General features: G+C 39.0%; 1 protein-coding gene across 1 annotated transcript in view; it reads right to left on the reverse strand.

The window, feature by feature from the left end:
• PXDNL (peroxidasin like) overlaps positions 1-26,876 on the reverse strand; it is a 384,948-nt gene that overhangs the window by 86,507 nt on the left and 271,565 nt on the right. The window contains 5 exon segments of the mRNA XM_058668897.1: positions 1,074-1,230; positions 2,924-3,036; positions 10,979-11,137; positions 16,418-16,684; positions 21,327-21,496. Of these exon segments, the coding sequence (XP_058524880.1) occupies positions 1,074-1,230; positions 2,924-3,036; positions 10,979-11,137; positions 16,418-16,684; positions 21,327-21,496 (866 nt within the window).

Genomic DNA, 26,876 nt, shown 5'->3' on the forward strand with positions numbered 1-26,876 from the left:
TCTCTTTCAATGCCCTCTCTTTCCTATCCCTCCCCTTTCAATTTTTGCCCTAACATAATTTAAAGTGACTTGACAGACACATGCTTACCGCAGCTTTGAGTCTCATCTACTCCACATGCAACTAATACCCTGCTAACGCACCTGGGAGGGCAACAGGTAAGCCACCTGGAGGTCTGGCCTTCTCACTCCTACCTGGCCCAGCTCTTCCGAGTGCAGCTAGTGAGCAGTGAACCAGTAGACGTAGGCCTCTCTTTCTGCCAGTCTGCCTTTCATATATTTAAAAAAAAATCTAAATTCCTCTGCAAAGAAGCAAAAATAGCTCCACCATCAGCCCCTACAGCAGCACATTGCGCCTTACTTGAGTGAATCCCCTACAGAAAGTGGACCAGGCTCCCAACACCTGTTTTAGAGGCCTACAAAAGTTTATGGAAAAACACATTATCGAAAAAAAAAACTATGCATGAATTTCAAAATTTTGCTTTCACCATTTTTAATTTTTTTAACTACCTTTTGTTTTCAATAGACTCACTGAACGGAAAGTTCAGCGTAAACCAGTCTGCTATAGGTGGCCTGCCTTAATTCCAATATAAATTGAATAACTGAAAAACAGATTTTTTTAAACAAAACTATGGCTAACAATTTTTCAAATTCACTGTATAGAATCAATCCACAGAGTTTGAGCTATTTAACCAGATCAATGATAAAAGGTACAAAGCAGTAACAATAATGTAGCAGTTACAAATTCTTCCAGATATTGAATTTTTTATTCTTTAAATGCAGCTGAATACATCTCAGAGGGTATATTTTTCAATTTCTAAGAAAACATAATATACATTTAAAATGTTGCTTGTATCTGGGGCTGACATTAATTTTGCTTCATGTCCACTAATATAGCTTATATTTAGGAGCTTCGATTTTAAAAAATTAAATAGCTTTCATTCAGTATTAACACATTTAAGTAGAAGGAATAAATAAGAGAACATGAGTAGTGAGCTTAATCAGCCAAGAAGCAGAAGTAAATTCTGTTCAAAGACATGTCTTTGCATGTTGTAAAAGAATATATAATTACCCACCAGAGACTCTAAGAAACATACTGGCTGCAACGAGACCAAATGAATTCTGAGCCAGACCTTCATATCTTCCTTGGTCAGCTTGTCCCACATCATAAATGGTGAGTGTGCCTCTACTGTCAACATGGAACTTACCACTCTCTGTGATCTGTACACCTGCCTAGGAAGTGAAGGAGGGTTGTCATTTAAAGAAAGAAAGCTTCCTAGAAGAATGCAATATTTGCAAATTTTTTTCCATTTCATTTCATTTGTTCCACTTTGTAGCATCAGCAAAACATTTTCCCAAATTAATCTCTGCCACTCTTTCCCTCCACACTTAAATGTCATATCCCTCAGGCTACATTTACAGCTCTGTACTTGATGTTGAGAGTCTGGAACAATCAGATAAATTCTCCATAAACATTATCTCTGTTTACGTAAGGTGGAATTGATTGCTTGTAGGGAGGTATCCACAGTCATAACCTTTTCCCAAATTGTGAATGGGAGTTGGTTGCTGTGAAGATTGAGTATGGTAATGCATGTAAAATACCTGTTATAAGAGTATTCAGCATCCCATCAATAGGTGATTTGATGCCACCTTTTGGAAACCGCACTTGCAGATATTTTGCTGAAATGGCTACAAGCTGATGTTCTTACTAAAATCCTGAGGGAGCGACATTATGGCATGGGTGGTTAAGCCCCCAACTGCATTAGGGCCTGTTTTGAGTACAAGGTGTTCTGTTTTCGATCCACCTCCTCACTAGTGCTCCTGGGAAAGTGGCAGAAGCTAGCTTGTACCACCCATGCAGGAGATCTGAGTGGAGTTCTAGATTCCTGGCTCCTTGCTGGTCCCACCCTGGCCTTCACATCGCAGAGGAATAATAATACTCTGTGTCCGTATTTCTCCTCTCTTTGTAAGTCGTGTGTAAGGATGAAAGAGTATTTGACAGAATAAATAAAATAACCCTTAAAGATAAAGAACTTTAACTTTAAAATGTGTACTTGAAAAATGTGTACTTGTCAAATTTCCTTTTTAATATAAATGTATAATGTTAAGTAAACAAAGGCTTGGTTAAAAATATTCAGACTACGTTGAAAGACATGGGCTTTAAGGCTCAAGTTCGGCAACCCCTGATTTTAATTTATTTTTTACAGAGATTTGAAAAAAAAAAAAAGCAAGCCCACAACAGTGCAAGGCCCTCATGCTTTGCAGTAACAGCAACAGTGAGACAACAGTTTCAAGAAACTAGTTGGAAACTCATCACAAATGTCGTTGTTTATCATATATCTCCAGAAAATACCCTTCAGTGATGTAGTGATAGAATGTGAGATCAAGAATCTCATGTTCTTGAACACATAGGCTCAATGAATCCAAAGAAGAAAGTTGCATAAATAAAAAGATGGTGTTTCATTAAAGCCATTCAGGTTTTAAACTTTGAAGTACTTTTCCTTTCCATGCCTCTTTACTATCAAGCTTTTCATTTCTGCCTGATTTCAGCTAATGAGCTACTTTTAATCTACCTCTTAGTTATTAATCTAGAGTGGCTTCTCACTAGCCGCTGAAGTTTTTAATTTATATATGACAGCAGCAATTTTCCTTTTAGGAATTTGCTTGTGCTTACGAAGGTTTTTTTTTATTATCAAGCACATGACAAAAGATAAACATTACCAAACCCTCAAGTGCAAATCAGAAGCAGTCACTTTAAAAGAAAAAACAAAGAGCAAAAAAATAAACACACCACCGTATTAAGAAGTCTTACTTGCAAGTGAAAATCATAGCAATAAATCAACGTGAGAATCATTAACTTCTTTTCAGGGGGTCAATCCATCTGTCAGTGTTTGCACCATTACTGTACTTGTACCTGACATTTTACCTTGTTCCATATAATTATGGGCTGCGGCTCACCATGAGCGTGACAGGAGATGTTTATGTTTTTTCCAGCCTCAATAATTGTGTCCTGAGGAATCTGAGCAAACACTGGGAGATCTGGGGAAAAGAAATCACATGAACCTCTCATAACAGAATCAATTTTGTCAACAGTTACCAGCCCCATCAAGTAGCAGAATTCTGGATCTAACACAGGCTAGCCACAATCACTGCTGAAATCAATTATTTGGACATCTAGGAGAATAATAAACAACAAATATTGACTAAGTCATAGAACAGGAATGTAGAGCAGGAAAAAAATGAAGATGAGTGCAAGGGGATTATACTGCAGCTTTAACCACATTCGTAATTTAAAGGGGTTTCAGGAGCTCATGGGAAATGTGCATGGTGGAAACATTATGCACAAATTTTAATCTTTTTGGACCAACTTAAAATTTATTATTTTTTCAAAATGTGACATTCATTTATTTTCATCTATGTAAAAGGCAAAATAACACACACAAAGCACACATACAAAGAGAGAGAAAGAGAGTATTCATCCAGTCCTTCACTCTAACTGCCCACAACAGCTGGCACCGGCCCTGGCAGAAGCCAGCAACTAGGAATCTCACCTGGGGTACCAAGATGAGAGGCAGTAGCCCAGGGACTTGAACCTCTCTCTACCTGCTGCCTCCCAGGGCACATGAGCAGGAAGCTAGATCAGATGCAACGCAGTCAGAACTTGAACCAGTACCCCAATATGGGATGTGGGAATCCCCCAACACAAGTTTTGCTTGCTGTACCATAATGGCCACACCAGACTTAGTTTTTAATTCAATTTTCGCACAAAGTGCTTCTAAAAGATTTGTTTGTTCTTATTTATTTCAAATGTGTGATCACACAGAGAAGGAGGGCGAGGCAGAGACACACAGTGAGATCTTCCATTTGTTGATTCACAGTCCAAATGGCCGCAATTGCCAGGATTGAGCCCCACTGAAGCTTCTGGTCTCCCAGGAGCTAAGGATTACAGGCACCTAAGGATTTGGAAGACTTTCTTCTATTTTTTCCATGGACATTATAAGTGACCTGCAGCAAAAGTGGAGCAGGCATGGCTTAGACCAGCCCCTGTTTTGGAAGCTGGCATCGCAGACAGTGGTTTTACCCACTATACCACATTCCTGGCAGCTTCAGAAACTTCTTAAAGCATTTTTGCAAGTTATTTCATCAGCTGAGTTTCAAATACAAGACTTCCGTTATTCTATCTCAATAGCTCTTGCTAAGTATAAAATAACAATAATTGGTAACATCAAACTTGTTTCTGGCTAAGACATAAACATTGAATTCTTAAGGAATGTTTCCTTAAAAGGCACAATCACAGTCATGGGCACAGGTGGCACCTCAATGTGGTTTTCATTAGTGTCTCCCTGATGGCTAGGGAGCTTGAGCATCTTTTCATTTTTCTTTCTTTCTTTCTTTCTTTCTTTCTTTCTTTCTTTCTTTCTTTCTTTCTTTCTTTCTTTCTTTCTTTTTTTACTGTCACTGGGTTACTGAAGCTCTTTGTAAATCCTGGATGTTAGTCCCCATCACTTGTGTAATGTGCAAAAATTTCTCCCATTCTGTTGGCTGCTTCTTCACTTTGTTAATTGTTTCCTTTGCTGTGCAGAAGCTTTTTAGTTTGATGTAGTCCCATTTGTTTATTTTATCTGACTGCCTGTGCTTTTGGCATCTTTTCTAAGAAGTCTCCCTGCTCCTATATCTTGGACAGTGCTTCCTATGCTTTCCTTTAATAGTTTGATGGTTTCTGAGTGTAGACTTAGGTTCTTGAACTATTTAGAGCTGATTTTTGAATAATGTGACAGGTGCAGGTCTTGCTTCTTAATTCTGCAAGCTGCTATCTAGTTGTGCCAACAGCATTTGTTGAAGAGACCAGACTTTTTCCCTGGATTGTTTTCAGTTTTCTTGTCGAAGATCAGTGGGCTATACATGTGTGGGCTTCCTTCTGGTGTTTCTATCTGTTCCATTGATCTTCTCTGTTTCTCTACCAGTATAGGCTTTTGTGTTTTCTTTTCATCATCCATGCACTGGTTATTCAGTGGCTCATTTTTTCGACTCATGGTGCTGTATTGTTTTCTTCCTTTTGTTTTGACTTCACACCTGCTGTTGACTTTATTTTGGGGCTTCTCATTTAAGGGAATGTATAGTGATGGAGTAATAGAGAACATCAGATGTGAAGCTACAATGCAACATGCATCCCAACTTCTAAATCAAAGATGGACTTCCAATGGAACTGTTGGACATATCTACAAAATGGGATGCTGGACTGTCTGACATTGTCTGTACCATCAATGTTGGGGCACACTTAAGTAACAGACTGATGGAATTATAATTCCTTATGAAGGACTATACTATTGTAACAATATGGGGAAAATCATTCAGTTGGTGGGAATTTAGGGGGTGGGATCCAAGACTCCACTGAATTATACCATAAAAATTCAAAATAAAAAATTAAAAACAGAATTAAAAACAGAAAAAATCATAGCTCACATAATAAAAAATAGGTAATTGCAATAACTATTAAGAAAATTAATCTCAGAAACTTTAAAAATCTCAAAAAGATACCCCCAAAAGAAGAATGAAAATCATTTTACTGGAGAGTCCTTCCTTGTGTTTGAAAGAAATGATAAAAATTTAACACAATCTCTTCTTTAAAATAAAACAGGAGATTCTTAAAAGTACTTTTTAGAATTCTAATTTGAAAATTAAAGATAATACAAAGTCAAAACTTTTTTTAATCAATCTTACAAATGCATACCCAAAAACACTAACAAAGTGTTGACTGGTAAAATTCACTGTCTGAAAATGCTTAGACAGAGTGGCCAGGTAAGGTTTACTACCAGGATACAAGGCTTCTTCTGTTTTAAACCAATGAATATCCTTCCCTGGACCCGGCGCCATTCCTTCTTCCTCACAGCTCATGAAGTTCGCACCAGAGCCTATGAAACTGTCACATAAAGCAATGTAATTAATAAAATTTAAAAAAAAGATTTACTTATTTGTTTTGAAAATAAGAGTTACAGAAAAGAGGGAGAGAGATCTTTCACCTTTTGGTTCACTCCCTGGAGGGTCACAACGGTCAGGGATGGGCTAGGGCAAAACCAGGTTCCCCACATGGTAGAGGGAAGCACGAGCCCAAGCACTTGGACCATTGTGCCTTTCCCAGGCTGTTAGCAGGGAGCTGGACTGAAAGTGCAACAGCTGGGCCACTAGCTAGTGGTCTGATGGGATTGCAGAAGGTGACTTAAGCCATGTGCAACTCTGCTGCCTTGCCCAGCACAATTTAGTGAGCTGAACTCTTTACTACCGTCCTGGGCAAAACTACTGTCATGTATGGGTTTTCCTTTCTGTGATTCAGTTTGTTCATCCCTGTGCTAATATTTATTGACAAAAAGTTAACAAATATTAAGAGAATTGTGTCCATTATATATCAAGACAAGAAGATGTAAGCTAAAAATAGAACTAAGTACAAGTTTATCTTGTTAAAATAAGTGAAATTTGTGCATGTGACGTGTCTTCAAAAATTTCATGGAAAAAAACTGCATGCATTTAAGATTTGTTCACAGTATTTTGGAAATCATAGAAAACACAAAAAGTTAAGGGAAATGTCAATGAACATATTATGAATTCAAGTATGGTTACAACATTGTAAATGAGCAACCCTGATATTGTTTTTTGAAATAATAACATTTATTAGAAGGGGAAACTGAGTCAGAACATCGTGACAGTAAAACATAAGAACAATCTATTTGCTGTGGCTCAGTTTATGTGAATTTTAGTCTTAGCTCTATAGACTGCCCTGCTGTGGAAGTTTTGTGGTAAAAATATAATTTGAATCAGAGTTCTTCAAAAAGAGCTTATAATTACTGAACATCTGGATGCAAGACATATTCATAAATCAATGTCATTCAGCTAGAGAACTCTGTCCTTTCCATATATCAAAGACATAAAAAAGCACACTTGAAAAGGTCTTAATAGTCCTGTTTTAATGCTCCATACGTATAAGGGCAAATCATTTCATTGGATTTGTGACATGAACACAAACGGGAAGATTCTTTGTAGCCTGGTACAGTGACAGAAATAAGGATGTCAAAAATTTTACAAGGTAAAATTAAAATTCGAAAGAAAACTTTCTTCATAAATAATAACTCTTGTGGCAATGCCCTCTGCTAGTGATGTAGGAACATCATAACTGAGTGCTCAGAATCCAGAAACACTGTTCATATTCCAGCTATCCCAGGCCACAACACATAGTCCAAAACAGATACTGCCTTATTGATCCTTCATACTAACTCAGCATTAACGTCTTCTTAGGAAAACATATTTGAAATTAAAATTGATGTAAAAGTACCCATATTTTGAAATATCTAAGGTTTAACCTTCAAAGAAAAATGTGGGGTTTTTTTACTGATTTAAATTATTTATTTGCAAGGGACACAAAGAGATAGAGACAGGCAAAGTTAGAGATCTTGTGTCTACTGGTTCATTCCTCAAAACGCCCATGACAGCTGTGATTAGACCAGATCCAGGCAAGAAGTTAGGAGCTCAGTTTGAGTCTCCCATGCGGGTGTCAAGGACCCAGATACTTGAGCCATCACCTGCTGCTTCCTAGGATGTTTGCAGAAAGTTGGAAGTGAAGCTGGATGTACTGCAGTCATCCCAAGTAGTCTTAATCCCCATGCCAGACACCCTTCCCAGAAGTTACACTTCTAAATCAAAATAGAACCCTCAAGCAACACGTGAGACAAGAATGTGTCTGAAATCAAAGGTAACAAGAGATGACAGGATATGTCCAGTAGTCCGTTGCAGAGGGAGAAAGTGTGTGCCAACTTTGAGGTGCAGTGGTCTAACAGCAGATGGAGCAGTCGCCCTCCCTACAGAGCTTCCTGAAGACAGCTGCAGCTGTCTGCCAACACCAGACAACATAGTCTGGAAGACAGGAAGTATGTTTCCTTGTGGTGGTGCAATGCTGGGATGGGCAGATTTCATTGTCCTTGGAAATGAAGAGGTGTATCAGCTGCTATGAAACTGAAGATGTCTTCCAGGAGGCAAGAAAAACCTTTATCTCCGTCACTGGGTATATGCTCATTTAGTGACTTGACCTGACCTGTGCAAATAGTGTGTGCAGTGGCTCAGTTGAGGACCGGGCAGTGTTGTCATAGCTGTTGGTACACACCATTGCCCTCTTGGCTAGGTGGTGTCCATAAAAGGTGGTGGCTTTAACCATCTTTCAGGTCATTCCCCTGAATTCACTTTTCACTTGGTGCAAAACCCCACCAGGTGAACTTTCTGAAGAGATGTAAAGGTTAATGACTTAAACTGGATTTCACACATCAGGGAACTGGGTAATGGGGGAGGAAACGTCAAAATTATCTCTGAATCAAGTACAGGAGACTCCTGGAAACTGCCCATCCACGCTATCCTAACAATGCAGCTGCAGTGAGTCAGAAAGGAAAGGCCACTCCACACTCACGTGCTATCTGGGAAAGATGTCTCCAGGACTCAACCTGCTTGTCAGGAGCTCAAGCTTCTTTACAGGGTTATGAGAGTACTGATTTTTCCTTGCTGGAGAGTAAATGCCAACTTTTCCACACATTATACTCTCAAATGAAATTCATGTAGATTACATATTGTTTTAATATATTCTCTGGGTAATTTACACTAAATACATGTTCCATATAAACATAATACTTAAAACAAAATGGATTCTAAAAATTCATTAGAAATAAAAAGCAACCCTATCTCGCATGTCTATTTAAAAATCATGAATGTAAGTTAAAATTAATTTAACACATTTTCTATTTTAATTACTATGGATATATTATGTATTTCATTATTTAATATGATTAAGTCCTTTTTCATGATAGCTCTTTTTCAGAATTTTCCTGGTTATTATTTCTTATGCCTCTGAACTAATTTTAATGAATTTTTATTCCAACTATATTACACAACAGTGGTAATAGTGGAAACTTCCCTTTGTTAATGCAGTCATTATATCTCTTCTCTACTAGCAAGATTCTGTCATATGAGCTCAGTTGCTCTCTTTTATCATGTAAAATAAATGCCTATTCAAAACTGTGTAATTTAATGAGAATGAATCCTGACTTTAATATATGTCACTTTAGTATCTGTGAAAAGGATCATGATTCTCCCAACTAAATCCAGTAATACAGTTCAATATATTAATAGCTTTCCTACCATTGAATCATCCTTGAATTTCAAGACTACAACTAACATCTTTAATGTGTCACTGGGCTCATTATGATCCATAATTGCATGTTTACACTCATCATTCATGTTTATTTATATTCATGTATTTTTGTACCTATATGAGAGATAGTTTGCATGTTTTACTTTTAATAAATTCTTGGGATTTTGTTATCAGTATTATCCCTATACGGTTCACACCATTTTCTAATACTTCAAGTAATATAAATAGCACTAAAATGGCTATTTGAAAAATGTGATGATTTTGTGGGAAAACCCCTGCCCATGTACTGTTGCTGAAGAAAGAACTTTCTCCCATTTTGTTTACAGGATAATTAATATTTTGTGCAGCTGTCACAGTGTGAACTGAGTGCTCCACTCTCATCTCAGGCAACTTATCTCCTCCCTCCTACAATCTGTACAGATTTCTATCTCCTCCTAAATCGATTTCAGGACTTAAATTTTTCCACATTACTAGTTTTTTTAAAAAAGATTTGCATTTAATTTAATCAAAAATACAAGCATGAAAAATAAAACTATGGCAGTAGAAAGAAGCATTCTCAATTGACTTTTGCACCATCAAAGCAAATATTAAGCCAACAGTCTAGCAAATAACATCTTGATACTATTGAAAGACTGTTTTGATATTGAAAATGGCATGAAAAGATCCTAAGGACCCATTTCACTAGTGATCCAAGTAGCATACTCAACTGTACTGTAATATACATGGAATGTGGGGTTCCCCCAAGGAAAGCATTTAGAGCTGCAGGCATGTAGCCTAGTGATAAATTAAGATGCCTCCCCCCATTGAGTGTCTAGGTTTGATAGCAGCCTCCAGCACCTGACTCCTGCTTCCTCTTTAACTCTTACTTAGTGCAGGAATTGGATTATGTTCCCAAATCCTATCCGCATTCCCAGATCAGTCAGCCACTATAGACTTTTGAGGAGTGAGCCAGGGGAAGAATCAAAGTGATAGGAGCTCTGTTTCTTTAACTCTGGTGCAACCTCTGATTCTTTCTCTCTCTCTCTCTCTCTCTCTCTCTCTCTCTCTCTCTCTCTCTCTCTTCTCTCTCTCTCTCTCTCTCTCACACACACACACACACGCACACACATATATATTTCATTCAAAATGCGTGGCAAAAAATATATCACAAAATTCAAATCGGAGACATCTTAAAATAAGATCCTAGGATATAAAACTTACGAGCACTTAAGCAATTAACATCCCCCCAAAATGTTTTAAATGCTGCTTTTCCCAAGGAGAGAGGTACAGGTTCTTCAAAGTATTATTGGGGAAGATATTTGGTAAAAAGAATTGTTGTTTATAATGTCAGAGACAAAACCATTCCACCCACTAGACATCCCCACGACCTCAGTCACTCTTCCATTCCCACAAAAGTACGAGTTTTCCAGAGCTGAGCCTGAAGCAGAATGTCAGCACCACATCCCCCACCCTAGAGCATAAAAATAAATAAATAAGTGCATCAAGGTAAAGCAAGAGTCACTCCACCAAGCACAAGACACCACGTCTTTCTGTGATATCATCTACGCATGGGAAGTGAATTAATTAATTGTAAAAATTTTGTAAGAAAACAGATCACAATTTTAATAACACAACCATAATTACCATGAACAGAAGTAAAATTCCCAAACGTGGTGTGTAAAAGATTCATCAGAAGAGCATCAAATTAAAACATGTTTTCTATCAATTAAAAAAATACATAACAAGATACTTGCTAAGTATGTGAACAACAAAGAGGTGATACCCTCAGGATTGGGAAACAAATGGCAGTGTTTATACCTTTGAGCTTTATGGTCAGCTGGACAGACACTTTTGTCACCCCCAGTGGACTGACTGCTTGACATTCATACTGGCCTTGGTCGTGCTGTACTGCATGGTCAATTCTCAAAGTTCCAGAGGAAAGAATGGTACGTCGGTCTGCAAGGGAGAGTTGCCCCCCTACAACGAAGGAAAGAGAGCTCATTGAAGTGTATCTGTATTGCTCCAATTGCTGAAACCAGAATCACATGGTTGTCCTGAGTCACGAGTTGAAATAAGCGTTTCATGAATTCCTGGGGTTAGCAGGTACTATGATCTCTCCTCCCTAATTTGAAACCCCCAAAACACAGTTTGATTTTGATCTGCTCCCAACTTCTGCTACTGTTTTGCAGGGAATCTTCAGCAAGACACAGTTTAATATCTTAAGGAGTTCCCCCAAGTCCTTGTATTCCCTTCAGTCTTACAACAGTTAGAATTTAAACTTTCAAATCTCTCTCTAACATTTGGTAAACATGTGACAATATTTAGAATAAAAACATTACAGAAAAAAATTAAGCGCTAAGTGCGGAGTCCCAGAAAAACAAGAATGATGCTTTTCCAAATTCATTCTGATACACCTCATAGTAAATAATAATAGGAATAAACAAACAAATAAATAAATAAAATCACTTTACTTCTTATATATAGTAAGCCTCTCTATCCTTCTGAACACTCTTCTCTGTGATCACTAGCAATTAAATGACAATATCATTCTCAACTGTTTCAATGAAAATTTGCTTCTTATTGTATACCTTATTAAAGAAGGAAAAATAACCATCTTTACTAAGTGCACACAATTTGCTGTTACTATTCTAAACATTTAAAGGTTTAAATGGATCCAAAGCAATCCCCTCCAACACTCCACAAATAGGAAACATCAACACCTACAATACAAAGACTTATTTGCCCAAAGTTCTTATCCCTAGAAAATTCAGGAGCAATAATGTGAATCTAGGCTATGGGGATCCCAACTCCACCTCCTGATTTTATATAAAAGATAAATAGCTATAGGCTATGTACATTGGGGCTTTTCACAGTGTTCAAGGAAAATGAATAATATGTAAAAACTATGCATACATTTTCTAATTTTTATGTGTAATTCCTTCTCTCCACGAAACTATTAAGGAGTCTTGCAGAACTTATATGAAGGGATTTTGCTTATGATACTTTAATAAGTACCAAAAAAACAATTTAAAAGGGCACAGTAATATCCAGGTAGCTGTATTTTAAACAGATTTTCCAAATGGCTTAACATCTCTGGATTCCTAGGTCTTTGCCAAACTCTCCCTGACATACAGGAACCAGGTAGGGGCACCAATAAAGACAAGTGAACTGAAGTTTCTACTTTCCCTTCATTAAGATTCTGTTTATCTGCCCACGTCGCCACGATGCATCTATTTTCTCATCCAGGTCCAGGAAATATGAGATTTGAGAGAACAGAAGATGACCATTTAGAAGTTAAACTCTGTGTGGAGGCTTCATGAAAATCCAAGAAAGCCTCAGACACACTGCACTCCATCAAGACTCATATTTAATTAGGGCACCACTCACTATGCCCTAAAAGAGGCTGATAACTTGGGAGGAGTATTGCTTTTGCCCTTGACTATGCGTGGGGATCCCTCTCTGGTTTCCACCCTCTTTCCTCCTTGGCTAGCAGTCGGACTGACTCATAACAGATATCTCTCCCCTTGGGTTGGCCCACTCTTAATTATGAGTGTGTATCCATTCTGTTTCCTTTTAAAATAAATCTATATCTCAATGTACACTGTGTTTATGCCTATGGTTTGAAATCTCTGTGGGGACAGAAACCTGGAATAAAGACTAGGACACATTGTAATATTATTTCCTTTGTCCCCACCTGTCACCTGGTAACACAAGAAACATGGTACAAGAAACACTATTTGCAAGACACATTTGGTTAAAGTTTGGTACTGCATGCAGTCAATAAAGATATTTTTTAAGAGGCTTCTGGGCTGGCATGTGTGCAGTGTCTTAAGCCAACTGTGATTCTAACATCACATTTGTACATGCAAGTTCAAATCCTCGCTGCTGTTTCCTATCCAGCTTCCTTCTGATATGCCTAGGGTGCACACGCTGTTCCTATCCCCCATGACGGAGACTCCGATGGAGTTTGGCTTCTAGTTTCAGCCTGACTAAACTTGGGCTATTGCAGCTATTTGGGGAAGTGAACCAGTGAATATGGAGTTCTCTGTTTCTATCTCTTTCTCTCTTTGCAACCACTCCCTTCTTCCTTCCTTCATCTTCTCTCTGTCAACTCTTCCTTTCAAATGAATAAATAAAACAGGAAATGAAAGGAAATAAATCTAACATATGAGATTAGACAGTATAGTATAAAATGAATTGTAAACTCATGCAAATGTAAGAAAACTTTCAGGAATGTCTAGAAACTATTGGTAATAAAATTCTAGAAAAATGAAATTGGCAACACTCTACAGATTTATATGCTCAGCCTCGTCATCTCACATACAAAAATTCATGTCAGAGGAGGAAGAATGGACTTTTTCTCAGTCAGAGCTTGTAAAAGGCAGAGACTATGAGAGCATCTGGATCACTCAACCCGCAGCCTCATTCCTTTCAGGAACAGGGCACTAATCCCTACATCTACAAGGAATCACATGAAAGGAGCAAAAATGTTTCTACATAAAAGGGGGAAAAGACTCATTATATAGTAAAAGAGCATTGTAATAAAAAGTAGGTAGCAGTTAGGGTCAGCAATTTAGTCAGCTTCCAGTACTGTGAAATTTGATTTCCATTTTTTAATGCTAGTTAAAATTCACTGTTATCCAAGTCCAGGAGAAAGACATTGCTTTATTTCAAGTAATTTCATTTTTTTTTAATAAAAAGTAAAAGTTTACATCCCCGCAGTGAACAGAAAAGTTTAAGTACTTGATCAGTTTGTTTGTTCCAAAACTAAAATGATCATCTGGCTGGATTGTTACAGAAATTATAATAGCCAAAGGGAGGAAAAACGAAAATGATCTACACATTGTAAGACACGTGTGTACATATGTACATGTATATGTTTGTGGGTGTGGGTGTTAATTCTCTGGCTACTCATGACTTTTGTGACTCGTAGAGAAAACACATCCCCCCAAAAAACACTATTTCTTTAAGTGCATTTTTCAATCTCACCACATGGAAAATCTATAAACAATATTTGAATGTTTAAAAGTAATTTCCTGTGCCCAGGGTCATAGCCTAGTGGCTGACATCCTCGACTTGTGTGCGCTGGGATTACATATCCTGGCCACTCTATTTCCCTTCCAGCTCTCTGCCTGTGGCCTGGGAAAGCAGTGGAGGTCAGCCTAAAGCCTTGGGACTCTTCACCTTCGTGGGAGACCAAGAAGAAGCTTCTGCCTTTGGATCAGCTTAGGTCTGGAGGTTGTGGCTACTTGGAGAATGAACCAGTGGATGGAAGATCTTTCTGTTTCTCCTTCTTTCTGTAAATCTGCCTTTCCAATTAAAACAAATAAATATTTTTACTAAATAAATAAAGGAAATTTTCTTGGGTCCACCTGTGCTGTGGGTGACTGGTCCATAAGCAGAAGGGGTGGGGAGTCTCACAGGGCTAGGCTTGCCCTGCCTGGGTCCTTGGAGCTGCCTATACAGTGGGTCCGAGAGGTCCGGGGGCAGTGTTTAGACAGGTCCTGGGTCTCCTGGCCAACATCATTAGGCTCAGCTGTGAAAACTGGCCCTCCTCAGTGTAAAGGGTGGACATCGTGCACATAGAGGATATGGTAGCCCATTGGGACCTGCAGAGGACATTTGGTACCACAGCAGAAGAACGAGAACAGAACAAATTAAACAACTACCTTCTACCAATGACAACAAAAATCTGGTCGAACACAGACTCTAAGCTCAACTATGTCAGCCAATGGACATTGAAAGGAATTTCTTCATCACTGGATTGGCAAAATCGACAGCATTTAAGAACTATCAAAACCACCTAGGTGGAACTCTCAGAGCATGTGTCACATTGGGACCTCAGGTTGATAATGGGTGGCCATTCCCCATCTCTGGGTGCTATGGTGGTTGAAAGGTTGGATATGGTTCCTCCCCTTATAGCTCCCCCTCCCAGAAACAGGAAGAAGAAATAGAAAAGTTGGAAACAATGACCACACCTACTTTTCCCTAACTTTCAATCCTTCCCACCCTTATCAACTACATAAACATTATCAAAAATAAAATTTAAAAAAATATATAATATAAAGATATCAGAAATAGTAAATAAATATATATGGTATAAAGAACATCAGAAATAGTAAAAAAAAAAAAAAAGATAATTTCTCCTAAGAATTGTGATATGCCAATGGAAAAAATTCATTTCCATATCTTCGTTTCAGAGCAAGAAGAATGTATTTTTTGATATAAGCATTTTTAGTGGAAAATGTATTTTTTCTTCAGACATGCTAATGGAAAGGAGAAAATTTTTTATCTTTTGCTAATTAAGGAGTTGATACTAAACAGTCCAATTCAGAGAATATTTCCTGTAGAAACATAAACTGGATGAGGTCCTCTGTCTTTTGCATGACAACACCACATACACCCTGACAGCCCCTCACTGGTGTTGCACCGGGATGAACAGCTCCATAATTCCAAACATAATTCTAAATTTTTATCATTCTCAGCACCCATCCAGAATTTTGATAGATAATATCCTGCATAAATCTGAAAATGGTGATATTTCGTAGTTAAACTATAAATGGATCCAAGGGGAATTTTAAAATGGATCCTTGTAAATTATTTTACCCTTGTCAACTTGTGAAAAAACTGCTTTGAGTGGAACTGAACTTCTAACATCGCTCTTGGTAACATATGTTCTTTTGTTTACTGAGCCTCTAGAATAGGGTTTAGCTCCTACACACATGCACATACCCTCTCACTCACACACTAGAAAGAAAGCAGCAGTTCAAGTTAAGAACCAAAGAACAACAGCATGCTCATGCATATTAATTTGCTTCCTGGGTACAAAACAGTGTTGTTATTGCTGTTGCTACATGGTCCAGGTACTGATGACAGCACTCTGCATATCCTCAAGCTATGTCGAGCAGACAGCTTGGTAAGTGGCTCTGAACTTGGAGCACAGCCTTTTCATATTCATAGATGAAGTGTCTTTCCCTTTCCTGCAAAATATTCTCCTGCACAAATACCTTTTGACAGTTTACCGCTGGATTAATGATTCATCTCTTTTATCACTAATGGTTGATGTTGGCATTTGGATAAAGATTGAAGTGACAAAAAATATCAACTTATAACTTGAAACAGATTAGCTTTGAAAGTTCTAGTGCATGAGAAAAAAATGAAAATGGCAAATAAAAATATCTCTCCCCTGATGCACATGACATTACTTCTCAGAATACAGCAAGAGGAACATTTCAGTCATGACCTTCTCCTCCCTACCTTGTACAATTACGTTTGCTGTGGCTTGAACAGAGCCTTGGTTATTGCTGGCGTGGCAGGTGAATGGACCCTGATCTTGTAGTGTGATGTTCTGTAGATGAAGTCCTCCAGACGTTACTATGTGCCTGGATCCATCCAGATCCTGTCCGTCACCTCTAGTCCATGTTACATGAGGGTGTGGTTGGCCTGTGGCCATACATTCCAAAGTTGTACTAGTGCCAATTAAAACTTCTGTGTTCTGGGGCTGGATTAGAAAACTTGGTTTGGCTAGGGATAAAAAGGGACAAAACAATGAACAGCTAATAACAGAGGATTACTTACCCTGCATTATGTTTTAAAACTAGTGTCATGTTCACAATTATCTTTATACTGCAACAGTATATACACACACTAACTCCTAAAGGATTAAGGTTAAAAGTATAGATTTGATATAAACATACATTTTTAAGACCACTTGTCAATACATTGTAAATGTGACAATGTGCTCACCAGACACCTATTCTCCAATTCAGAAGCTAAATATTCAAACGTTCCCATTCAAAATTATTCACTTTTTAATGCCACCCCCACACACGCACACACACACATACACATTGGAAAGAGAAAGAAAGTTCCACCAACAAGATTTAAGCAGTTATCATCAGGAAAAGTTAGTTTCTGTACCAAACAAAATAATATAGTCTACCAAGTCATTACTCTGTCTTTTATTTCCTGCATGGAATTCAGGCATGAGCTAGATTTTAAGAACCACCTCAAAACCAATTGGAGACAATTGTGAGGTGTAAAAATAGGCCTACATTTCAAAGATCAAAGAGACAGACAGACAGTGCCATTTATTCATTGGATACCAAGACAACTCTGTGCAGACTTCACGCAGCTTTTCACATACATCCTCATGCCCACAGCAATACCTACACAGATAAGCACACATACACTAATGCACTAATACATTCATGAGAAATGGAACAGTAGGATAAGTTTATTTGGCTTCAAAACTATTTTGAAATATATATTTTCAATAAACTTTTTGAGGACTCCTTTTACAAATGTATCCCAAAAAATGTTAGCTCCAAAATAAACCATCTTTATAATCCATTTTCTGTGAACCTCCTGAAGTACATTGTGCATCACAGTGCAGTTACGCCATTTCTAACGTAATTTTCACTTATTTTCAGCTAAACATATCACACTTTGATTCACCAAGGCTGCTTATAAATAGAAAATTTAGATTTGCATAGAAGGTGTTCCACTCTTGCTAATTCATAACAGGTTCTTCGTGTCATGACATTCTCAAGCAGAATCTAAATACTTTTAGGGTTAATACCCATTGTTTCAATTTATGCTCTGGGGCTCCTTAATTGCAGAACATACCCTGGAGAGTAGATAGAATTGATTTAATCCAATTAAGTAAACAAACAAAAACTCGTGATTTCATTCAATTAGTACAGTACTGAATTTTCTTTAGTATAATAGTGGAAAAATAGTGGGAACATAAGTGATGAATGAGGTACACATCTTTCCTTGTTTGCTTATTGTCTAGCTACAAAAAGAGGGCAAACAAGTCTATAAAATTATATTACATCTTGGAATCACTCATCTTGCACTTAAGTATAATCATGTTGTGACTTCTGTATTGTTGACCACCACCCACACATATGGTGAAATACTGAGTACTTAGGAATAAATCAGTGCTGAGATACAGTAAGATATTTTCAGTTATTTGGGTCAAGGGATCACTGCTCTACGAATATATTAACAAATATATTTTTGCAGACCTTGATTAGTTGTTACTGGTGACTGTTCATGCAAAGCTGGTTAGTCCCATTTGTCCTCTCGTTTTTTCACATGTGTCTGCTTGGTCTTCTTCAATTTCACCCATGTTGTCATGATACAAACCAGTAGGACACCTCTACTGGATGTAGCCATTCAAAATCAGATCCCAGTACCATGAGCCAAAGCAAACTTATTTCCTTTTTAAAAATCCTGTATGTTTTCCCGAAGCCACGGAAGATGAACTAGGTTGAAATGCTAAAGGAACAGACACAGGAGGAAAGGGAGCACAGAGGAGAGGCTACCAAATACTTGAAATAAAAAGTGTGTTCAAGATTAGTCAACAGCAATGTAAATGGAAAGGAGGGGGATCAGATACCTGCTGGAACTCAATCTGTAGAGAGCTGAGGGAGGAAAGGTAACATGTAGAGTATCTGATAATAACCAGTGAGCTATGTTTTGTAACAGCAAACACATGATGAAATGCCTCCACATGGGCAACTACACTAGAGGGCTATGAGGTTTTATGTGTGAAGATCAGTTGGAAGCAAAGGTGGTGTCATCTAAAATTGCAAGAAAGATGTCAGTAATAAAAATTAATTTTACAGTAGTTATTTTTTAGTATTTGTTTTTCTACTTGACAGGTGGACTTACAGAGAGAGAAGAGACAGGGAAAGAGATCTGCCATCTGCTGGTTCACTCCCCAAATGGCTGCAATGTCTGAAGCTGAGCTGATCTGAAGCCAGGAGCTAGAAGCTTCCTCCAGGTCTCTCATGGGCTACAGTGGTTCAGAGGTCTGGGCCATCCTCTGTTGCTTTCCCAGGCCATTAGCAGCAAGCTTGACTTGAAATGATTGAAATGAATCAGCCAGAATACAAAGCACTCATATACTGGATGCTAGTACTGCAGGTGAGGCTTAGCCTACTTTATCACATAGCCAGCCCAAATTTTACATTAATTTTTAATGTTGAATATTTGGGATTATCTTTAAATTTCAGGGGCTCTCTGAGGAAGGAGGAAAAAAGCATGATTGAGGTATTTCAGATTGCAGGAAGATGGAAGAAAAGGGAGAGTAGCTAAAATGACACAAAACACAAGGTAGGAAAAAAGACAGAAAGGACCTGAGCAGTGATAGCCTGAAAGCCAAGTTAGAAAACCCCTGGGTGCAGTGTCAAACTTGACCTAGAGGGAAAAAGGAGCTTATGAGCTGGTGAACTGGAAATTACATGTGAACTGTGAGAATAATTCCCACTTTGCTCAGTTTCCAACTCAGATGCCATTTTCTCCTGAAATGTCACTCAACTCAGTGCATCATCTCTATTTGTTCAGACACTATTCAATACTGCAACCACTGTCTAAAACATGACAAACAGCCGACTGACAGTCTCACCTTTTGGAACTTACTCCTTGACCTCTGGGCTATCGTCACAGACATCTTTGTAAAACTGAAATTTCATTCTGGTCACCCCAAGAATACAGTCATGATGAGCCTGAACGCTCTGACCTTGCCTGACCATATCACCTATGTGCAAACTATCAGTTCAATATCCTTGAAAGTTTCTGCCACCTCTTTGTTTAACTGAAAAGAAATATATATTTGAGGGAAGCATGGAAAAGAGAGAGAGAGGGAGGGTAAGAGAGAAAGAGAGCTCTCCCTCTGTTGTTTCATTCTCCAAATGTCATCAACAGAAGAGCCTGAAGTTAGGAGCCAGAAACTCAATCCAAATCCTACCTGGGCCACGGAGACCATGTTCTTGTGGCCTCACAGTTGCCTTTAAGGGTCTGCATTAACAAGAAGTTAGAGACAGGAGCTGGAGGCAGCTATGGAACCTAAATACTCCAATGTGGACCATGGGCTTCACCTAACAGGTAGCCTTAATATGTGCTTCAGTTTCCATTTCTTAAATACAGCGTGCTCTGCTTCTTTAATGCTTCCGTTTCTCCTAAAATTGTGTTTCAATCTCACTTATTTGTCTTTCCACCATATGGTTTTGCTTTCAGCTTGGATTTCGTTGTTCCTGAATGAACACAGCTGTCCAACTTTGTCCCACATGCCCGCCTCCCAATCGGTCTCAAGTTTCCACTTTTATTGACATGATGAAGCTCCACCAACTACACCAGTGTCACCTTTACTGCTATTGCTTCTTACCCAAGACTTGAGGGGTATGTTGGAGCTGGCTATTGAGATCTAACTTTCAAATTTTAAATATCTTGCAAATTAATATTTAAAATATATACCTTTAAAAATAAACTATACAAAATCATAAATAAATGTTTTAGGACTGAGGTTAACAAAATCAGAAATTCATTACTTCTAATTATTTGACTACATTCTATCATGCATGGTCTTGATATTACTAGTGTCTGTTTTGTTACAGGGCGAGACTACTGTGCATTAATGAGCTTTTGCACCTTCCCAGCTCAACAATCAATGACAGCACCCCAGTTACTACACAGTGACCATGCTCTGCATGTTCATGCCATAGAACATAGCAAACGTTAAAAGTCAGTTTTTCCTGCCAAGGGCCAATTTTTAAGCATTTATGGGCACACCTCTGGTTTTAAACTCATATGCCCTCTTTTTATGCATCATAAAAATGTGTAATTTTGTTGATTCATGAGCTATAATCTAATAGAGTTTAAAATAATTATCTCAAAATAATATTAATGAAAAAGTGTGAGTCACTGTGTCTGGTTTATATGAACATTGAAATTCTGACAAAGCAAATACAGAAAGTTTAAGGCATGTGCTTATTAACCTGTGGTCCTCAGTAGCTGGCACAGCTGCCCTTCAGTAAATGTTTGTTGAATTCCTGAGGAATGAAGCAATGAAAGATTTCTGAAGAGTGAAGCCATTGCTTGAATGCCGCTAGTTGACTCTTACAGGCAGGCAGGAAAGCATAAAGACAAGAGCAAAGCCTCAGAATCACACTTGTTGCAAGAACAGAACTCAGGCAGAAATTACAATTGACTTCAAGAGAAATTTTCTCCTGTGTCCCTACAACAAGATGAGGAAAATCACAGTCAATGACCAAAATTTCACTTTGAAGAAGCGCCATCAGGTCATTTTCTCATGCAAATTGCAGAAGGAGAATTGATGCAATTTTCTTAACATCAGGCAGAAAATCGCAAGCTTTACCTGGAAGGCCGGAATATCGGAGCACAGCACTGTGGCTCTGGGCCACACCGGCCGAGTTTCCAGCCATGCACTGATATACTCCTTGGTCTGACTCTCGGGCGTTTCGGATCATGAGTGTCCCATCATCAAACATGTTAAGCCGAATGTCATATTCCAGTTCCAAAGAATGACTGTAAATATATGTTATTGATTACCAAATAGCTCTTATATTTAAAACTTCTAATAATAGAGAATATAGAACATTCTAGTCTTATTAATTTTTATTTATATAAAATGAGCAAATTTAATATAGTTCGTGCATACAGCTTTAAGAACATAATGATACCTTGTACCTTACACTTCCTGCCTTTCCTCTTTTCCCTTCCTCATTTTTCCCCTTTCATTTTTCTTTGTTTTTGCAATGATAATGCTTCCACTTTACTTTATAATCATAACTTTAACCCTCCACTAAAGGAAGAATTTAACAAGTAGAAAAAAAACCTGCTCCTCAGGAGTAGATTCACTGAATTATTAACATTTTTATAGAAATAATTTATTTAAATTCACAACCCTGTTGTGCCGTTATCATTTTAGAGATTACCTCCTGAACACTGAGTCGCTCTATAGAAGGACAGGACACTACAATATTTGCCTTGGACAACATGAATTCAGACATTGACTCAATCTCTTACATCTGAAGGAGGCTTTCTTACATTTTCAAGTCTTTGAAATTACTATTTTTTAATGTAACCTTTTCAAATGCTTCCTGTGACTCAGTCAGTGTGTTCTATACTCTAGTAAAATGTAAAATAAGTATCTGTATTCAAGCCAACATATCTTAAAGCCCAGTATACTCACATGACTCAGCATTAAATAAGTGCATTCCAATTACCATCTATCGGATATTTGGCCCTTTCATTTGTTAGTTGATGTGGATAACTCTGAATATAAAAATAGAAAAATGCATTTATCAATACCTAATTCATTAAGTATCAATAGGTTTAAATAAGGAGTATCAGAATGTATCTGTAATCACAAATAATTAAGCTTAAATGAGTTAATTTTAGCAACAAACTCAAAAAGCCATTCACATTAATATATACCGGTAATTTTTACAAATTCTTCCCTAAATTAATTCCACAGAATTACTTTCTTTGTTAAAGATATCTAATGACTGAGGCCAGTGTGGTGGCATAACAGGATAATCCTCTACCTGTGGTGCCAGCATTCTTTATGGGTGCCAGTTCATGTCCTCACTGCCTCACTTTGGATCTAGTTCCCTGCTTATGACCTCAGAAAGCAGCGGAGGATGTTCCCAGTTCTTGGGTCCCTGCATGCAAGTGGGAGACTCAGAAACAAGATCCAGGATCCTGGCTTTGGACTGACTCAACTCAGGTCATTGCAGTCATTTGGTTAGTAAACCAAAAGAGAAGGGTGTGTGTGTGTGTGTGTGTGCGCGCGCGCGTGCATATATCCCCCTTTTTCTGTAAATGAATATTTTTAAAATATTTAATGACTATGTAAAAAGATAGAATGATGTTCATGTTTAATGCTAATGAATGTTCTAACCACAGAAAAAGGAAATCTAACCCTCTCACCATCCACCACTCAATACATTTTTATTAACACCAACTGCAAGTCAGCCACCAAATACACAAATACTGCAACACACCTCAACCTATTCTTGCATATGTAAAAACAGTAAATCATGTTAAAAATGAATAAATAATCCTTCTCATTTAATAATTTTTGTCAATGGTTCTGGAAGAAGCAGACAAGAGCCTTTTTTGTTGCTTTTTAGCACAGAATAGCGAGAACAGTAGACAGATTGAAGAGGTGTGTCCTCCTTCAACCACCAGGTGGGAAAAGCCTGACATGAAGAGAAAATACCAACTACTCAAATGAGAACCTGAAGATACTGTATTTAAAAGGTTAACTGTAGCTATGTAAGGCAATGTGAATAGACAATTGTTTTCCCTACAAATAAAAGTTGCCAAAGTCATGCATTGTACATAGCATGGAAGGAAAAAAGAAAGCAATTGCTCAAATTCAGAAGCCTCCTATAATACTTGGCTGCTTAGTTATCACAAACACACTCCAAGAATTATCTAACAATAATATGCCACAAATAATGATATGCCAACAACAATGAAATCCATTTCAGATGATTTATTTTCCTAAAAGCTTATCCTCAAACTCCACACCCAATTTTCAAGGGCGACCAGATGTTGACAGCTACGTGTCATCTGGCTAGGCAGTGCAACAAAACCCACGGAAATGCACTATTTTAAAAATGATATAAAATGAACAGCAGCAAACTATGCCCATAAATTTTAAAATGCATTATCCCCTTTTTTTTCTGGTTATTTCCCTCTATTGTCGGATCTTCATTATGCTCATAAAACTTGTTTGTTTATAAATCATAATGCTTCTTCAAAAGATGCAGGAAGACAGATGTTTCTTTTACACATAGTTTCTTGCAAAGTGGGTAGCAATCTCATGTGAAACACGAAGGTTCATGGGGCAAGTGTATTGGCTCAACTGGCTTAACTACCTAATCCTCCACCTCTGAGTGCCCATGTCCCATATGGGAACCCATTTGTGACCTGGCTGCTCCACTTCCCATTCAGATCCCTACTATGACCAGGAAAGCAGTGCATAGCCCAATGACTTGGGACCCTACAGCAAAGCAGGAGACCAAAAAGAGGCTTCTGGCTTCCAATTGGCTCAGCTACAGTATTGCAGCCATTTGGGGAATAATCCAGCAGATAGAAAATTTTTCTGTCACTTCTCTATTTAAACCTGCATTTCCAATTAAAATAATAAATAAATAATCTTTTAAAAATACACAGGTTTGCAAATGTTAAACAGTTATTTTTCTTGGAAAATCTTGAAGAGATGCATTTGACTTAATGAAGAAATATCAACAAACCCCCATTACAATAATCAGCTCAGTCAGGATTTATTAACTGCTTTCTGAAACCTGAAAGTTATAATTAGAAATATAGAATACAATAATTTTATCTGATACATTAAGTTCTTAAAATCTGTTTCAAGTTAATGAAAAACTTTATTTTATGAAAAACTACAGATTTTACAATTTTTAATTTCATTTTTTTTATGAAATTCTTGAAGTCCCTGTGTCTATCATCCAGATTCCTGGCTATGTTTCAAAATCCCTTCTAATTTCTTTTTAAAATAGTAGCACTAATATTTCTTGCTAGAGTCATGTTTGTGTCAATTTATTCTTTATTTACTCTTCTTTAAAATATTTTAGATGATGTTTACATAGTTGATCAGGATGGGAAGAATTGAAAGTTAGGAAAAAGTGGGTGTAGTCAATGTTTCCAAACTTTCTATTATCTTCCTATGTCTGGGGGGAGGGAAGATATAAGGAGAGGATCCATACCCAGCCTTCCAACCACCATAGGACCTGAGTGTGGGGAATGGCCATCCAATATTAACCCAGGGTCCCAATAGGGTACAGGTTCTGAGAGTTCTGCCCAGGTGGATACGGTAGTTTTGAACTGTTCTCAATCTTGCCAAATCTATGGATGAGAAATCCTTTCCCATGTCCATTGGGTAACACAGTTGACCTTAGAGTCTCCATTTGCCCATGTATTTGCTGTCATTGTTTGGCTTGGATAGCTGTCCAATTTGTTCTGTTTTCCTTCCTCTGCTATGGTACCAGATATCCTCTGCAGGCCTCAATGGGCTACCATATCCTCTAAGTGCACCATGGCCAGCTATCCAATGCTCCATCCTTTCCACCGAGGAGAACCGTTCTCACAGTTGGGCCCACATCTGGCCAGACCTCTAAATTTCAGGCTCATGGACTTGGCAGCCACCATGCAGGTGGGTCAAAGAACCCGGGCAAGACAACCTGAGCCCTGCCAGAACCCCACCACTGGAGCTCTTAGACCTAGCATCCACTTCTCAGGCAAGCCCAAGGACTAAGGTTAGGATACACAGGACCTGTCAGATGCCGCAGGGACCATGAGAGCTGGAATGGAGTCATTGAACTAGGCTGCAATCTCCCTTGGCATCGGTGTGGACTGGGTCTGGGGAGCACCAGGCTGGGCTAAACTCTAGCACCCAGTGATATGTTTGAGAGTCAGGGTGGGTGTAGAAAAGGCTGGGCTAGGTCTTGGCTCCTGCTGAAGCACATGAGAGCTCTGTCAGGGCATGGACCAGGTGTGGCTGAGCTGTAACACCCAGATGTAAGAACCAGAAAGAGTATGGGCCAATTGGGCAGGGACACTGTTCCTGTCAGGACAAAGAGGTATACAAAGTCAAACTGGGCCAAGGACCCACTGGTGTGCCAGAGATCTGCCACTAGGAGATTGGATAGAAGAGCTTGCAGAACTCCTTTGTATTGCAGCCCCCGCAGGTAAGCGCAAGAATCAAGGCAAGGAACAGCCCAAACCAGGCCAGGTTACAGCAGTCACCGGCATATATGTGGATCAGGTCTGGAGCAGGTGGACCAAGCCAGTTCATAATATCGACTGGCAAATCTGAGAATCAGAATGGGTGCAAGAAGGTCTGTGTTGGGCCACAACACCAGCCAGTTCACACTGGAGCCAGGACAGAGGGCTGACTGGGCAAGGATGGGCTGCCATACCAACCAGCATAAGCTGGAACCAGGGACAAATTGGGCCAAACCAGATTGAAACACTCAGTAGTAGAAACCAAGGTTAGATGAACCATGCTAGTTTGGGGGTGGTAGGTGCAGGGTCCATGAGCCCCAAGAATGGAAGGGCCTGGTGTGGCCCGGTTCAGCTGGCCCAGGCCCTTCATCCTGCCTGCAAGGTGGGTATTGGGTCCGTGAGCTCCGGATGTGGGAGATCAAAAAGGCCTGATTAATCTAGCTGGGTCCTTGAGCCCACCAGCATGGTGGATGACAAGTCCATTAACTCCAAGGGCCATGTTCACCTGTTCTAGGTTCTTGCCCCTGCCTCCAAGGCACATGTTGCATCTGTGAATCCCAGGGTTGAGGAATCTAGCATGGCCTGGGTTGCCTGGCCTGGGTCCTTTGGGCCCACCTGTGCTATGGATGCTAAATCCATGAGCCCCCAGGATAGTGGGGTCTGATGGATTCCAGGTCATCTTCCCCAGGACTTTAGCTTCACCTGTGTGGTGGGTGCTGTGTTTGTGAGCCCCAGAGCTGGGATGTCTGGCAGGGCCTGGGTCATCTGTTCCAGGTCCTTGGGACCATCTGCACATTGGGTGCTGGATCTGTGAACTCCAGGGATAGGGGTCTGTCAAGGCTAAATTCACCTGGCCCAGGGTTATTGGGCTTGACTGCATGGTGGGTGCTATGAGCCTCAGTTGTGGGGGTTCTGGTGGGACTTGGTTGCCTGGTGCAGATATGGGGTCCACCTGCATGGTGAGTGCCGGGTCCCTAAGCACTGGGGTAGGGGATCACAAACAGTCCAGATCACCTGGCCTTGTTCCTTGAACCTGCCTGAGCCATGGGTGCTGGCTCTGAGAGCCCCAGGGTTGGTGGGGTCTGGTGGAGACTGGGTCTCCTGGCCCAGGTCCTTAAGCCTGCCTATGTGGTAGATGCCAGGT

This window comes from Ochotona princeps, chromosome 9 (genome assembly GCF_030435755.1).
Source record: "Ochotona princeps isolate mOchPri1 chromosome 9, mOchPri1.hap1, whole genome shotgun sequence".
Lineage (NCBI taxonomy): Eukaryota > Metazoa > Chordata > Mammalia > Lagomorpha > Ochotonidae > Ochotona > Ochotona princeps.